The sequence below is a fragment of the Balaenoptera borealis genome, assembly GCF_965194805.1.
Source record: "Balaenoptera borealis genome assembly, chromosome: 1".
NCBI classification, from domain to species: domain Eukaryota; kingdom Metazoa; phylum Chordata; class Mammalia; order Artiodactyla; family Balaenopteridae; genus Balaenoptera; species Balaenoptera borealis.
In genome coordinates, this window is record NC_138860.1 from 63473599 (window position 1) to 63490525 (window position 16927).

A 16927-nucleotide genomic window follows, 5' to 3' on the forward strand; every position below is an offset into this window, starting at 1 on the left:
GTTTGATAAGGCCCGCCTTATTTTCTACCAGGTACCAGAGTGCTGGCTTAGCACACATTCTTATCACCTTTGACACCCATTGCTGGGATCAACCAAGCACACAATTTCTCTAACACTTCTCCCATTGCCTGAAGTGATCACGACGTTCCTGATCGAATTTCACAAAGTGTCTTCTAAATGATTGCTCACTTTGACTGTAGATAAATACCTGTGTTTCATCATGTCTTTTGACTCAGACCAAAATGCCTCCAGCCTGAATAATGGTAAGGAAGCTTGGTTTTAGGGGTCAGACTTAGATGCTGTGGCCAACAGATTGGTTCAGCATTTAATTCTCACGGCTTAAAAAAGGAAAAATGTCTAGATTATTCTTGGAGAGTAGATTAATATTTAATTGAATCTACAGGCATGGTAAATTGTCAAGACTAAAAGCACACCATGAAAGGGCATACAGGTTCATCGTACTTTCATTTGTAGAGAAATTTATGAAAACAGGACACAAGTTTTCTGTTCATCAAGCTGCTAGCATGTTTCCATCCTTTGAAAATTAATATCCCTTTATGAATTTCCTTCGTGTGATTTTTCCTGAGAGCATCCAAAATATGACTGATTGATTGAGGGGAAAAAGCTATTTTTGCCAGGGCCCTTTCCCCCACCTTTAAAAGCCAGTTTAAAACCACACGTAACATTTGTCTTTAAAGACACCAACATTACTTACACTGCCATCCCATGAACAGACTTTTTCATTTCAAGGGTGTAATATATTGGTACCAAATTGAGTGGAGAATAAAGTGTAAATGAAGAGTTTGAAATGTGACTTTTCATAAGGCTAGCAGATAATAAAACCACCAGAGCCTATCGTCTTTATTATCAAAGTTTATTGTCGGAGTCAGTTCCTATCTACTGGGGAGTACAACTATGTCTCAATATGTGCTATAGTAACTCTAGGGTAATAGCCATTCTGCAAAATAGTTGTACTGGGGCTCTGTTAGGCATAGATCATAATTAAGTCAGTGGAAGAATGAGCCCAGAAGAACCCTGACAGTAGAGCCATTACTCTAGGGAAGTTCCAGTGCTAAGCAACCTGTAAGGCATCATCTATCAGCTGACGATGAGACTCAAGGAGGTGTTGGTGGAATGAAACAGGAGTTGAACCCATTTTCTACTCTTCCCTGCAAGACAACTATGGCTCCAATGCAAGAACCAAAAATTAGGTCTTATAAAATCCTTTAAGCTCCCAAAGCAAGTAAAGTAGGACACGAAGAGGAAAGGGCTAGGAACCAGGATAGTGGAGGATAAATTAAGTGGAATTGGAGGGAATGAAAACTTCTGGAATGAAGAGTAGCTGGATTTAGATGCCGTTTGATATGACAATACAGTACAGGTAAAAGCAAATGGGGAAATGATTCAAACATTGAAAGTTATTCAGATATCAGAAGTTAGGTGAAATTTCCCCTCTTGGAGGAAAACTGGTTTTAAAAAATGGGGAAGGTGAATCACTAATAGGAAATTGAATACCTGAGTAGAAATAGGTGTTTCAAAATGCCAGGAACAGTATAATATACAAATGGGCTGGGTCTACAGGAAGGAAAAGTGGTTATGGTAGCCTGTTAACCAGATCTGACATTGGAATGACATTTCTAACAATGGCTTTGTCTATGAGGTTCTGGCATATTTTTCGTAGCACAGGTAGCTTTGAAGGAATGTTTTCATAACACTCAACTTATGTGGGAATGCAAATTACTTTAGTGTAGAAATTCAAAGACCTCCCACCTATTTCTGCAGGATAGAAGAAGTCTTCAAACAGCTGTGGCTAAAGGGCCACGCCCTCTCACCACGCTTGTGAAAAAAATATTAAAGGAATTAACAAAACAAGTATCAGATGAGTCAGTGAGCTTTGTACCATGTAGACAGCAGATAATTTACGGTGACTTCTTCTGCAGGCAGCCTGAGAAACAGAAGAGCTTGTGTACTAGATGCTACCCTATCATTAAATATAATAATAATGAAAAATAGGGCCATTAAATGAGACCCTAGAAAAGTCTAGCTGCCAACCAGATTGGGAAGATAAATGAAACGGCATAGTTTATTTTAATCTGTATCTTCCACACTAACCTAGTTTGTCTATAGAAAAGCCATCTGCTGGCACCAGGCCAGTATGTCTGAATTTTGTTGTTATTATTAGCATCTCATTTTTCCAAAAGAGGAAATGTGTAAGTAGCAGGTGTACATAAATGACCATTTCTACAAAGCCTTCTCTGCAGTCTTGACCTGTGTGGGGACAGGTTCTACTAATGGAAGCATTTTTAAAGGCAGAAGAAAAAACATCGACTTGAGGTTTTCTCCACAGAAAGAATACCAGTGGAGTTGGGCCCATATGATGAGTCTCTTATTGGTGCTGAACAAATGGCCTCTTCTCCAGGAAATACCTTTGTTCATTCCTATCTATCTACAGGTTTCTTTTGGTGGACACATGGAGTAATCTCTAAAACAAGAAATGAGGCAGAGGCCGTTTCTTTTCTAATCATGTCTCTGATGAAGTGAAGGGTCCTAGACTTTTCTGCCACCTCATGGACGTGGGGCGAGGGTGGGCGGTGTCCCAGGACAGGATGCTCAGGCCGCTGTCCAGACCTGGGCTGTTCTGAGCCCCGTGGCCTCTTCCTGCTGCTCCCTGTGTATCCACGCTGTGAGGAATCTTCTTGAGGATCTTCCTCCTCAACTGTCCCAAATACAGTTCATTTGCTGGAAAACAGAGAGAACCTGAGTGTGAGTTAACCCTTGGATTTTAGACATTGTATAACTTTTCAAGAACATATTTATTCCATTAGATTTCCAAACAGATGAGAAGAGGCCGTTTTATGCCCATGTTGTCTCCAAAATGTCTTGTTCGATGAAAATCCCTGTCTACTTCTAGCACTTCCTCAGCTCAAAAACAGGGCAGCTGTACAGAAGAGAACTGTGGCTGTCAAGATGAGCCAAAGCTCATGGCTGGGATCGGACATAAATGCCTACGTACATAGCTGTAGCCCGGCATTGTTTTTCTCCCTTTCCTCTTCTGGCAGTTTTTGATCCAGTCCTTTGGGTAGCAAATAGCTTAGAAAATTAAAAATGCACAAAAATGTTATCTAACAAGGGGGGGGGGGGCGGGAAGGTAAAAAGGATAAAAAGTCACTATAATTCAAAGCCTGATATCCAGTGGAGGCAGTGTAATGATTACCAGAAAAGGGAGGCTGAATTCACGGAGTGAAAGAATAAGGGAACATGAGGGGAAAAAAGCAATTTTGGTGATTTTGGCTGTAATAGTAAGAACTTCTCCTTGGCTCTGTAATTCTAGGGGTCTCAGAATAACACTGCGGTTCAATGTTAGGAGTACAGTTTGATTTGGGGGCAGGGAAGGAGACATAAGTCACTCTTCAACTTACACAGCATGAAGGGGGGCGGTGTAACAGAAGATTTCTCTTAGCATTTCATTTGGAGAAAGAAGCAAGTAGGGTGGAAATACCTAATTATACTTTAAAGGAAAGAAAAAGAAACCGTCAAGATACTTTTAGGTCCTCTGTAAAAGGAGTGCTCTCTTCATATTAAACACTGTCTGGAGGAACAAATGAACTTACAATTAGGGAAATGAGAACAAGAAGGTAAAATGAAATGTCTGTTCTCTCTGTACGTTGCCCACTGTAGGTGGTCGTTCTCCTCTCTTAAGGGGTCCAGGTGGGGAGGCTCACTCCACTAGTGATATCTGGTAGCCCCCCCACTCCCGACACTTCCTTTTAAAGCTGTTGCCCTTCTATACTCAACTGAAAATTCTCGGGCCTGTCGTCCTCAGTCCTTAGACTTTACTCACTGTAGTCCGAGATAAGCATTCTGGTTTTTTCTATTTTTTTATTTTTTGGTGCAGTTTCAATTTAAAAATATCACCCTTCATACGTCTGTGAAATTATTATAATTGTTCACTCCATGTGAATGTCATGAGAATAAGATGATGGTTTAAAACACACTTTTGAACTCCCAGGGAGAAGCAGGCATAAGCTATTTCTTTCCTTCCCCACTGGGCTACTGCACACCACCCCAGGACGGAGACCCGAGGCCCAGGGGACACAGTCCGAAGGCACATGCGTCCTTACGTCCCAGCCCTACAGGCTAGCCAAGGCGAGCACGGCCGCTCCAAGTGAATCAGGTACACACACTGGCCCTAAATGTTCAGCACGATTTATAAGGGGAAGAAAAATTTTGGTTTTGCAGACAAAACTTTTTCTTATCGGAGCCATGTCAGACTACACTCTTTCAGGCCCAAATAATTTCAGCGATAATTACGGCTCTCAGATTAAATGTTCTGGGAGCTCACTCCTTGTTCACTTCATGCATTATACAAAATACCCACGAAATAAGCCAAGCAACCAAAGTTTCACATAAAGGAGAAAATGCTGATGGCCTGTTACCTACAGCACTGCACTGTGGGCTCGAAGAGTTCTCGGAAACAGAGGAAAATAACGGCAAGAGAAAAGGTGTTTGCGGAACCCAACACGTCCCTCAGGGTAGGCGCTGGGCGGTTCCTCCCGACTGCTTACCTTGGCTATCCCTCAGTTGCTCTCTGTCAGGCTCTCAGTGTCGCATTCTTTGGGCGGTTCCCCTCCTCCTGGCAGCTCGCTCTCGATTTCCCACAGGACGTCATCCTCGTCCTCCAAGTTGCTAGAGATGTGGCACTTCTTGAACCCCTGGACGATGGATTCGCTTGAGATGCTATTCCACGCCACCATGACCCACTCCAGAAAGAGGCCAAGGGGCGGCTTCTTGGCGTTCCCCGTGGGGCTCAGTGCCAGGTTCCCCGCCAGGAGCCAGTTGGAGTACTGGGCCCGGACACTGTCATTCAGGGGTTTGTAGACCACCACATCCAACACCTGCAGCTGCGAGGTCAGGCCCCCCGGGATGATGACCATATCGGTGCTCATGCTTTCCATGGAGCTCTTCACCGAATCAGTGGCGTGGCCCCGGAAGCCGTTCAGGATCAGCATCCCTCGCTGCTTGGGCACTGCACCGGTCCTCCGCCTCCACACCACTTCCAACCAGTCCTGCATCAAGTCCTCCGTCATCCATCCGTACCGGTGACAACGGATTTCCATGCCACTGGGGAACTTCCCGGGGGGGATGTATGTGCCCCTCAGAATGATGTACGGAGGTAACTTCCTCCCATCTGCCAAGACACCAAGCATGGCTGTGATTTTCAGTTTCTCCCTGCCTGGCGTCTTGACCAAGACGGGCTTTTCACCCTGGTTGTCCACAGTCACCCTCGAGGGCACCTCTAAGCAAATGGGCGTCTCGTCAGCATTTCCCATCTGAGCCACCTGGTAGTCGTGTGCCCTGCGCAGAGCCAGGACGCTCCGCTGGTAGGTGACGAGCTTCTCGGTCAGGTCTTCCGGCAGCTGCTGGGGCACCGGCACCTTATGCCGCAGAGACAAGTCATACCTTCGCATCATTCTTCGACACCAGCCCAAGCTGGCCTTGAACCCTTTCTCCGGAATGTTCATCTCCTGGGCGATCTCCAGAGCTTTCAGCTGCATGGCCTCCCTGGTGATGGGGTCCCCTTTGGCCTGCATGTATCGAACGTACTCGGCCACGCGCTGGTCCACCAGGGCGAAGCGCCCGTTTTTGGGGCCCCGGAAGGCGCGCCGCATGGCGTGGGCGTTCTGCAGCTGCGGCTTCACTTTGCGCCAGTCGCGGACGTTTTTTTCCAGCACCCCGAACTGCTTGGCCGCCTGGCAGTTGTTGGTGCTCTCGGCGTACTCCACCACCATTAACTTGAACCCCGCGTCGTAACTGCGGCGCATGCCCCGGCTGAACTGAAACTTCCCGGCCAGGTCGTCTGCCGAGAGGTCATAGCCGGGGAAGCCCATGGCCATGTAGAAGGGGTACCCCTCGCCCCACTCGGGCAGCTCTGTGATGTCCCGAGGCAGACGGAGGCCATAGCTGTCCAGGTGCTGAGGCTGGGGAAACTGGGAGGCCGTGTTCACCGGGCCCACCCAATCTGGGGGCTTCACGTCAGATTCTTCATTTTCTGGCAGACAGACAGGGAGGGGCAAAGATAGTGCCCGTAAGTAAAGTAAAATGATTTCTGGCTCATTCCCTGGTTTTTTTTTTTTTTTTGGTCGAAATACCAAGAATACCTTAATCTCAAATTCACTAAAAGCAGTAGCTCTAATAACAGATAACACTTACGAAGTCCTTACCCCCGTGCCAATTCCCATGGATTACCACATCTAATTCTCACAATAACTTTTTAATTTATTTTGTTTATTTCTTCTTTGCAGGTGAGTCTAGAGAAATTAAGTAATGCATCAAGGTAGCTGAGCTAGGAAGTGGCAGAGCTGGAAACTGAATACAGGCAACAAGCTTGGATCACATACTAACTGTGTGGGCCATGCTTGGGTCAAAATAATCTTTACCTGGACGAGAAGCCAATTATAACCCATATTACCACATAATATTACAGAATTTGTATCATCATGGGCTGAATCATATCCTTTAAACCAAGAAAATCTATAGCAATACCACACTTAGCAAAGTTAAGCTTATAAGGCAGAAGTATGGTTCTTGCATACCAATGTCAGAACTGGGTTTCATTGTATGTTTCTGTTTAGAAGGTGGCCACAGAAGTTGAATACGACTCACAGAAATTACCATATCTCACCAAAACTAAGATGCCATCAATTGCAAGATGCACCATTATATGCCATTAAGAAAAAAAAAAAGCTACCAGTGAAACTATAACATGCCATCAATTTTAAGAGGCATTCTCAATTGCAGAGATGTTAAAGTGATGAGGGAAAAACGTGTCTTGGAATCAATGAAATACAGCATTTTAAACTATTACTTACAGAGAGAAGGCAAATCAAACCACTCTGGCTGTTGGGAAGCTGTATTTATCCAACTCCTGCCCTCTAACTATGTATCTTGATATAAGACCAAGTGTTTCTTTAGACATATTTGCTCAAATATGTCCTACAGCTGCTATTGCTTTTTCTATCCAAGATTAAGTAGACAGGAAGCCAAGTAAATAACCCTGGATGCATGCTTCGTCACACTATTTTCCTTCGTTTTCAGAGGTGTGTGGTGTGCCACCAAGGCACCCAGGATGTGCGCTGGACCAAAGCCATACAAACTTCAATTTGGGTCACCTGCATACAAAGGTGCATGTTGAGATTTATTACTGACAGTCGACAGGTGAAGAAATGGAGGCTCAGAGAGGTGGATGAAGTCGCCTAAGGTCACATAGCATAGGAAAGGAGATTCTGAAACTCCAAAGCCCATAATCTTTCTGCCTCACAACCTTGCCTTACTCTTAAATACCCCACAGAATGTACCTGGAAACTTAAAATTCGTCTTCATTATTCTCCCATTGGACGGATGTTGAATTGGGTTAATCATAGTACCTGCAAAGGTTCCTCCCTGGAACTGCCATTCGTCAGAATTCTGAGACTCCTCCTCCCTTTCCAACCGAGTGATCATGTCGGGCTTAGGGAATGGGAATTCTGTTTATAGGAAATAAAACAGGTAACAGCTGTGTGTTACTGTCTTGGAACACTGCCAAAATAAGTGCTTTATAATACTTAAGAAACCCTCCCCTCCACTCCCACCCCACCACAGTCTTCTCAATATGCAGATTTATGAAAGGTGGGGGGAAAGGGCTCAGGGATACTTAAAGAAAAAATATGATGGGAAATAGGTCTGTCCAAGGGGATTTATGAATCTCTGCTAATGTACTAGCAACAACAAAAAAGAACTGCATTTAGCAGGGAAGTGGGTGAGTGCAGCCATGGATCTAATGAGCACTCTGGTACCCTGATGAGCAAATGGGGAAATCCCTCCAAATGGTTACATTCTAATAATATGGTTACATTCTAATAATATGGATATCAATGCTGGGAAGGGAGCAAGGATTCTTTGAGAATATGTCCCCAAGCTTCTAAGGCTGACAGGGTAACAATGAGACCTGTCTTCCCTCTTAAGGAACATATGAAGCACAGGCCCAGACCCATGGTGACATTTCTTAGATTATATCTTATTTTTTCTTTTTTTTGATGAGAATGCCTGGGTTGAATGAGGATGGTTCTGAGAGCTGGCACAAGCTGCTGAGTAGAAGGACACAATATTTATATCCTGCCTAAATCAAAAACAGGAAATTAAATGGGCACAGGCATTGAGGGGACAGACTCCAAGTTCAGGAGAGAGGGATGTTGGATACACCAGAGAAGAGAGACATGGAAACAATTCTCTGGGCTCAGAGCTTCTAGGAAACAAAGGAAAACAAAGCTTTACCCAGGGACAGGACAGTTTCATAATTCATCCTCATGACCTCCCGGTAGAGGGCCTTTTGTTGCTCCGTCAAAACTTCCCACTCCTCATCGGAAAAATATATGGCCACCTCATCGAATAGGGCTGGCACCTGGAACAGTGAACAGGCCTTTCTCAACGACTAGTAGGCACGTGCACACACAGATCACACACCCTCATCTCACAGGCGAGGGCTTGGGCCCGGGGAAATGTCTGTCCTCAGTCACACGGCTCCTCCGAGAGGCAAAACCAAGACAAAAACAAGGTCTTCCGTGCCCTGCTGAGTGCTCTCCTCCCCCGGCATCCACAGATAAGGAGAGCAGCACCTTGAGAAGAAAAGCCCCCCGTACTGGTTGGGAGACACTGGATCCTCACATACAGCAGGGAGAGCTGATCACGGCTCAGCCCCCACCCAGAGCCAGAACCAACCACGCTCAAGGAAACACCCTGAGACAGCTGCCCCCTCAACACAACCCTGCTCTCCCTTGGTCACAGATCCTCAGCCCAGGAAGGTGTTGGGGGCCTCCTGGGCACTAGTCTCCATCTGCAGGGCACTAGCCCCAGTTTTTGACTCAGAACCCAAAGCTGCCAGGGAGGGGCCAGTGGGGGGAGGAGGAGGGGGAGGAGGAGAAGGGGGAGGGGGAGGAGGAGGAGGGGGAGGGGGAGGACAGAAGGGCTAATTAGAGCTTCAATTTATGTAATGAGATACTAGAGCAGACTGCTTTGCTTTGACGCCTAGACCCGCAGCAGGAAGCCCTAAGGACAGAGAAGAGGGCTCTACTCCTGCTCCCGGCTCACCTACCTCCCCACCCCCATGGGCCAGTGGGACAGGGGGTGCCTGAGCAGCCAAACGCAGCCAAGCCACCCAGACCGACCCCATCTTGTTCAACTATCTGCTTTTCTTTTTACTATGTGTTTTCTTTCAGTCATTAAAAATCCTACTCCAAAGTTCATCGTATTCAGTGGTAAGGGATCTGGGCTGCTGCTTTCACAGTTATTCCCCATAGCTGAATCTAGGGCCTGGGGGATCAGAGTACTGTTTTTCATCTGCTTAGAAAAGTTCAGTGTCTGCACCGCCTGCAGCTTCTTCAGGCACCCGGCCATCAATCATCTAGATCTCCTGGCCCTTCTTCCTTATTCACGAAGCCCACCTCGTCCCTCCCCACCCTCACAGCCTCTTCCACATAGGGAGAACCTCCTAGGAAAGGCCCCGTAACTGCTTCCCTTATTTCCCCCCACAGCCCCATTTAATTAAGGAGGAAACTGGCTCAGAGCAGCCCCGTTTCTGGCCCAAAGTCACACAGCCAATAACGGCAGGGTTGAGAGTGGGACACAGCACTGTCTGACTTCGAGGCTCCCGCCCTTACAGAGGGCAGAGGGGCCTCCCAGGTAACCAGCTTGCAGGCCTCCGCCCCCACCCCGCACACGCTCAGCGGTACTCAGCTGCTGCAGTTCCCTGAACAAACCATCCTCAGACCCTCCGTGTCCCCGCACATGGTGCTCCGCTGCCTCGGAGGTCCTCCCCATTCTTGGCCTGGCTGACACCCACCCGCCTTCCAAGACTCAGCCCAGACGTCCTGCTCCCCGGGGAACTGGTCCCAACCCAGGCTGTGTGCCCTGTGACGCCCTGGGTTCAAGGCTCTGGTGGCACTTATCACGCTGCAGAGTCCTCTTGGTTTACCTGTCTGCTTCTTCCACTAGAATATTGGCTCACTGAGGGCAGAACCTGGGCTTATTCCGTTTTGTTTCCCTAAGCCTAGAACACTTCCTGTAGGTAGTAATCCCTTAAAAATGTGTTCTTGAATCAAAGATTTAAGCAAATAACCTCTGGACTTCCCTTCTCTTATTCCACTTGGAATAGCTTCAAATAATCGTTAAAATTTATCTGTCACAAAACTGAACTTACTCTTTGGAGTAAGAATGGACAAAAATCCCTAGTGTAAAATACCAGGAGGTACAAACGGATTGGTCTCTAGGCTCCGCTCAGACTTCATCAATCTGGAAAGCCAGGCAGCCAGGAATTTTCCATCCCACCCCATCCCACTTCCCAGGCTTTTAAACAACTCTCCCTTTGGCCTTTTCTCTCCCTAGGAAATTCCACATCTAGGCCATACCTATTTATAGTCCCTTTCCCTTTGCTGATAAAACAGGACACAGGACTGGCTATGCCTGTCATTTCAGAGGGGCTACCCGTATCGATCCTTGTAGAAGGTAACACGTCCTGGGCCTGGTAAAAATATCAGCAGCCCTGGAGTGGTGAGAAGGCAGCTGGAGGCTGGGGCTGGAGTCATCTCCTCCCATTTATGACTGAGCCCCGGAGGATCCTCAGACAAGCCCACATTATGCTCCAGAGGCGCACAGTGCAGTGGCTTAGGAATCCTCCTCACAGCAACCTTCTGTGAGAATTGAGCAAGCCTTCAGCCAGCCCTGCTGTGCAGGCCTCCCCTCTCTCCACAGAGGCCTTTTATCTAGCCGAGCACGGCAGAAGGTAAACAGGGCCAGCCCTGGGCCAAACTCAGAAATCAGGCAGCCGGCATCCAACCCCTGGACACCCTTGCTTGGCCTCACAGGTAGAGGCCCTCGATCCCCGCCTTCCTCCCTTCCCTCAGAAGGTCAAGGACTCATCAGACAGGTGTTCTTCCTTCAGCTTCTGTGCGCTGCCTCACTCGGTCCCACGAGCTGGCGTTCCAACGCTTATCTCCAAGGGTAACCGTCCTAAAGTACTTACACGCTGCCCAGGCTCGCTGACAGAGCTGCACGACCACCCAGCAAAGACAGCACTTAGAGGGCTGGGACCGGTGCACTGATTGAGTGCCTGCTGTATGCCAGGCACTGTGTAGGGTGCTCCCTCTTACGTGGTTAAATGTGTTATCTTACTGAATCCTTTAAATAATACAGGGATACGGGGATCACCACCCCAGTTTTATGGGTGAGGAAACAGGGCTGATAAGTATCTTGCCCAAGGTCACAGAGTTAGCAAGTCTGACTCCCAAGCCCGTGCTTTCTCGGCCGGCCACTTAGGCCAAGTGGCCTCTGCCTGGTGGCGGTAGCAAACCCTAGGGTCCCTTAGAAAGACGAGCCGAAGACTCCTCCCTCAGAGCTGCTAGGGAGGGAGCTCAGACTCCTGGGCGCAGCACACTCCCCCGCAGGGCTGGCTGGGTCCCCTGGCCGCCTCTGCTTCTCTCGCCCATCCCCTCCACTCCCTGACACGCACTGCAGGCTCCAGCTGCAGGAGCTGCTCCTGACTCTGCACACACCAGCTTTCCTCTCCAGTGCTTTTGCTTCTGGCTGCCTGGAGGGCAACACCCTCCCTTCCCTTGGCTGCTTCCACCTATTCCTAAGCCTTGGTTCGAAATACAGTTTCCCTTTTTTCTACTTGAAATTGGATTTCTACTCCAATTCTCCCACGAAATATTACCCTAATATACAGCATGACTCTTTGGTTTGAAAAGCTTTTACTGATCACTCTAACACAATCCCAAACAACCAAAATACATATTCGATTCTTTTCTTCCCCTAGTTTTAATGCTCTAGAGCAGGGTTTTTCCCACCTCAGCACTGCTGACATTTTTGGCCAGATAATTCTTCGTTGTGGGAGCTGTCCTGTGCATCACCGATGGGTAGCAGCGTCCCTGGCCTCTACCCAGGAGATGCCAGTAGGATCTCCCACTCCCCAGGCCCCACCCCGAGTCATGACAACCAAAAACGTCTCCACCCAGACGCCCCTGGGAGGGATGGGGCTGGGGGCAAAACTGCCTACTGCTCCAGACCAGGTCCCTGCCTGCCTTCTCCAGTTCTCCAGCCTGCAGCAGAGCCCGTCCTGAGCTGACTTCCCCCACAGAACTCCAGATACTGTGCAGTTAATTAGATTTACTTCCCTATCTTCCTCACAAGACTAGTACCCCCGCGAGACTAGGGATCTTGCCTTAATAACACCCAGCACTGAGCTCAGTAGCTGCGGAGGATGGCAGACTGCCTGGGTGCCACACATGCCAGTCCCCCTCCTCCAGCTCCTCTGGTTACCTCCTTCTTTCCCAGCCAAGCATGGGCTTCACCTTGCTCCTCTCTGTGTTGTCCCAATACACTCACATGTTCGCTTCTACCGCACCTGTTTTGCGCACTTCTCCATTCTGTGTAGATGTTCTCAGTTGGCCAATGCAGCCTCAAAGCCATGAGTTCTTGCTCAGGGCTAGATGGGACTGACGCCTGCTCTCCAAAATCTCCCCAGCTGCATGGATCTGAACTGGGGAGGAGGCCAGGGTGGGCCGAAGAGACAAATGCAATCCAGCCTCCACAGCTAGATAAGCAAACCCAGAGCCTGGTGTTGTATTGCTTTAAATTGTTTTTATTGAAGTATAACATACATACAACAAAATGCACTACTTTTAAGGTTCCACCTCAAGAGGTGTTTTTAAGAACAAATGTCAGCGTACATGTGTATCCTAGGGGCAAGGTAGATAACCTTGCTGCACCCCGTGCAGTGGGAGCGGAGCGGGACTGGATGGTTTGGAAGGACCATGATTCTATGAATACAGATCTCTCATTGGAAACAAAGGATATGTATACCGATGACATTCATACACAGTGGAAAACTAAGCAGAGAAAAGGAATGTCATTTTGTTGCTTCTTTAAAATGTTTACCATTCATGCCCAATTATCATGAAGTCCAGTAAGTACTGTGAATAATGTACATAACGATGACTATAAATATCTATTGCATTTACACTTTTATAAGTTTACTCTAATGCTATCACACTATGCTGTCTGGATATGCTCCCTATTCACTGCTGCCTACCATCCCAATCCCTCCATCCAGGACCAGCTGGAAATGCAGCTCTCTCCTGTGTCAACTACTGTAAGAGGTGTTCACACAGAACCAACTGGCCTCGTCTCATAAAGCTCTCCTCACGTCAGTTCAGTGCCCCAAGACTTACTTAAATGGTTTAAATGGTTCCCTTCAACCAGCGGTAGGTGATAAAGACTCTCTCCTCACCCAAAGTTTGGTCAGGCTCCTCTGAGCCCTCTTCTCCACTAGGCCTCTATCTTGGACACATACATACCCACCTCCGGTTCTCAGTCTGCCCAGACCAGTTTTAGCAAGAATCCTGCTAAGTCAGTTTAGAAAGAACTCCCCACCGTGGATGTCTCCCCTTAGTAATTTTCCATCCACTGAGCCCTCCGCTCTGCTCCTTGGCTATAAATCCCCACTTGCTGAGCCCGATCTCTCTCCCCTGTTGTGACAGTCTTGAAACCTATCTCAATAGTCCTGAATAGTCTTCCTTATCATCTTAACAAATGCCAGAACAATTTTTCTTTCACATAGGTCAGCGGAGATTTGGTTGGTGTCTACAAGGTGCCTGGCATTGAGCAGGACATAGGGAACCCATGGGTACAGGAGAGAGACACAGTCGTGGCCTCTTGGACTTCGGATCCTGATGGCGTGCCTGAAGCTGCATGCCTGAAGGGACTGTTCCCATAACCAGTTCCTCCATTCTTCACTGTGCCTTTTAAAGCCACAGAACTGTTTTCTCAGGAATGCAAACACACCGGGCTAGGCTATTTTTACTTCCTATGTCTGCTTGAGGAAGAGACTTAATACAAGCCTGGTTCCCAGGCCTGCCCCTCACAGCTATGTGTGGACTCCACACCTTCTTACTTACCCATCCGCCTTCTGAGCAGATTCGGACTTTCTGCATATCTGTGGGGCCATCCTCCAGTTCCCGGCTCTGAATCTCTTCTTCTTCTTCCTCTTCTTTCAGGGTCATATTGAGAGGGTAGGCTGTGGACTCCATCTCTGCAAGCAAGATTCAGTTCAGAAAAATCAGGTGCTAGTGTGAACTCTTTAAAGCCTGTGATGGGGGCAGCTCAGGCTACACAAACCTTTTTAGCCCCAAGCACAGTTCAGCTGCAACAATGGAAGGGGACAGGGCCAGGCCTGGGGAGGAAGGGTTTCAGGGAAAGCACCAGGAAGCTGGAAGGTGACATATTTAATTATGATAAGAAGAGGGTTGCAGGCAGATAGCATACCTGGTTGCCTTCAAATATTTAAAAAGCTATCTGTGTAAGAGAGACCAGACTGGTTCTGTAGAGACCCAAAGGCAGAACAGGCCGCTGAGTAAACATTCCAGGAAGAGATTTTAAAGAGTGCATCAAATGGCAGAACTTTCTCACAGCCAGTGCCACCCAAACATGGAATTGGCAGCAAGACAGCGGTGTTGGCTTCCTTTCAGTGAAGGCATTTGAACACAGATAGAGCACTCGCTCAACTGGGTTGTTCCTACAGGGCCAGTTCAGCATCAGGAGGTTGGTTGGCCCAGAGTGCCTGGATTTTCCAGATTCAAAGGTTCTGTCCATGAGCCAGGTCAGAAAATAAGAGTGTTCTGCCTTAAGCGACTTTCCAAGCCCAGGAGTCGGTGATCCTTAGTGAGGGGTAATGCCTGGACACCCAAGAAGGTGCAGAAATCAGCTGGGGCCAGGCTCTGGGGCCCACCGCCACTGGGAAGACTCGCTGCCTCTGGGCCGCAAATTCCCTCTCTTCTGCAAATTCTCTCGCCCAGCTCCTAGGCCAGTACAAAGGGCCGCGCTCCTGCCCTCTAGGGGCGCGGGCAATTCCTAGGTGTGGAGTGAGCGTGCATCTTGTGGGCCGCATCCTCCCGGGCTTCCAAAGAAAAGATCCTTCCGGAGTTCAAAGTCTGCTTCTTCGATATTTTCAAAAAGGACGGGCGAATGCGGCAGGATAGGTCTGGGGCGGGTGGAACAGGCTTCAGATCCCTGGAGCTGGGGCCCGAACTTGGCCGCGGCCTCCCCCGCCGGCTCCCGGGAGGGAGATGGGGAGATAGGGGGATGGGGGCGCCGCCCCGCGGCGAAGGTGCAGGCGAAGAGGTATCCTCTGCCGCCACCGCCCACCCGCCCGGCGCCCCGCCCGCCGCCGCTGCCGCGCCCCCGGGCGCGCTCCGGTTTCTCCAGCCATCTTGTCCCATTTCCCTTTCTCCGCGGCCCCGCGCCGGGAGCGCTCCTGCCGCCCCCCTGCCCGCGCCCGGCCCGGCCAGTCTCCCCGCCTGGCCCGCTCCCGGCCCCAGCGCACCTGCCAAGCGGCCGGGGCCGGCGCCGCCTGCCTTCCCCGGCGGGCCCGCAACAAAGGCAGTGGCGGCGGCAGTTGCAGCTGCAGCCTCGGGACCCCCCGCCCCCGCCGCGGCCCAACCGCCGGGGGCCCGAGGGAGGGGCCGTGTCGCCCCCGGCCCCCGCCCCGCCCGCCCGCCGGCCCGCGCGCACTCACCGCCGGGCCGAGAGCCGGGGCGTGGGCCGGGGCCGCGGTGGAGACGCCGAGGGCTCCGGCCGGGCTGTCACAGCGCCATCCTTCCCGTCTCTCCGGCTTCCCGTGCGCGCGGCCCCTCGGGAGGGAGCGGGGAGGACACGTGGTGGGAGGAGGGAGGGTCCGGCCGGGAGCTGAGGGTGTTGGGAGGCGAGGGGAGGAGCGCGGCTGATGTCAGCGGGCCGCTGCGGCGCCGGGGGACGGCGCCCGCGCCAGCTCCCGACCCTCCTCCCGGCGTGGCTTCCGGCCGGTCCGCGCCGCGCGCTCCTCCTGGCTGAGCTCCCGACCCTCCGCCCGGCTCCGCCTCGCTGGCCTGAGTAGTGGTGCTCTCTGCCCTCTCCGCTCCCCCTGGTGCAGTTTCCTGTGCACCATGTGCGACCTCAGCATAGATGAGGCAGGAAGAGCCCGGATTTATGTTTGAACTGAATGTAGCCAGGGTGCACACGTTCATGCGCTTATTTGCATGAACCACTGCTTTGCACTTGCTTGGACGAGCACTCGAGGCACGCTAAGGCATGCTGCAAGGAATGTGTTGTGAAGAGTAGACCAGCGAGGGGGTTGGGGGGAGTGAGGAGGGGTCTAGGATCTTTCGGGAAGCATGCATATGCATATTCTGGCAGAACTTCGTACGTAATATACATGTGGAAGGAACTTCCTGATTTTTGTAGTTGTTGCGTGTTAAATCCCAAATGTGTAATGCCCTGGAGGAAGTAACTGTATAGAAGGATCTTCTCCAAAATGTTCAAAGAATTTGCGTGCAGCTCTGTGGACAATACAACAAAAGTGAGCGGAGAAGCCTTGAATCTCTTCTCATTCCAGAAAAAGATCCCGGGTTTGGTTTTTTGTTGGAAACTCATTAAAGAAGAACTTATCCTGACAATTGTTAAAGCGGAAAAGTAGGACTTTATTCGGGATTATTGAGATAGCTGGCAAGACTATCGCAATAGAGCTGAGCTCTCCGGCTCAACTCTGAATACAGCAAAGACTAGTTGGGGAATTAGCACCCACCTCGGAGTGAGGAGGTCAGTGGATGGAATACTAAGAGGAGACAAGAAGGGTAGAGGGACTGTTGCTAAACCGATTTAACGGGATGCTTGCTGATGGCAAGCCAGGTTGATCGGATATCCAGGGTGGGGGGTTCTCTCTAAACTGATTTAGCAGGATTCTTGCTAAAACTGGGCTGGGAGGGCTGAGGACCGTAGGGGGTGTGTATGTGTCCCATGCAGAGGCCTAGTGGAAAAGAGGGTTCAGAGGAGCCTGACTAAAATTTGGTCAAGGAGAGAATTTTGT

General features: G+C 49.7%; 1 protein-coding gene across 1 annotated transcript; it reads right to left on the reverse strand.

Annotated features, from left to right (window-relative positions):
- Window positions 1–858: 858 nt before the first annotated feature.
- POGK (pogo transposable element derived with KRAB domain) lies at window positions 859–15595 on the reverse strand. Its single transcript, XM_082360785.1, has 6 exons — window positions 15410–15595; window positions 13986–14119; window positions 8311–8437; window positions 7356–7523; window positions 4566–6049; window positions 859–2739 (listed from the first exon to the last, which is right to left on the reverse strand). The coding sequence occupies exons 2-5, from the start codon at window positions 14115–14117 to the stop codon at window positions 4578–4580; spliced, it is 1899 nt and encodes a 632-aa protein (XP_082216911.1). The 5' UTR covers window positions 14118–14119; window positions 15410–15595; the 3' UTR covers window positions 859–2739; window positions 4566–4577.
- Between the last annotated feature and the right edge of the window lie 1332 nt (window positions 15596–16927).

Coding starts and splice junctions, on each gene's coding strand:
- POGK (XM_082360785.1), bottom strand. CDS start 14,117: ATGGAGTCCACAGCCTACCCTCTCAATATGACCCTGAAAGAAGAGGAA. Junction 8,438..13,985: donor TCTGCTCAGAAGGCGGATGG/GTAAGTAAGAAG, acceptor TCACTGTTCCAG/GTGCCAGCCCTATTCGATGA. Junction 6,050..7,355: donor GACGAATTTTAAGTTTCCAG/GTACATTCTGTG, acceptor TCTGTCTGCCAG/AAAATGAAGAATCTGACGTG.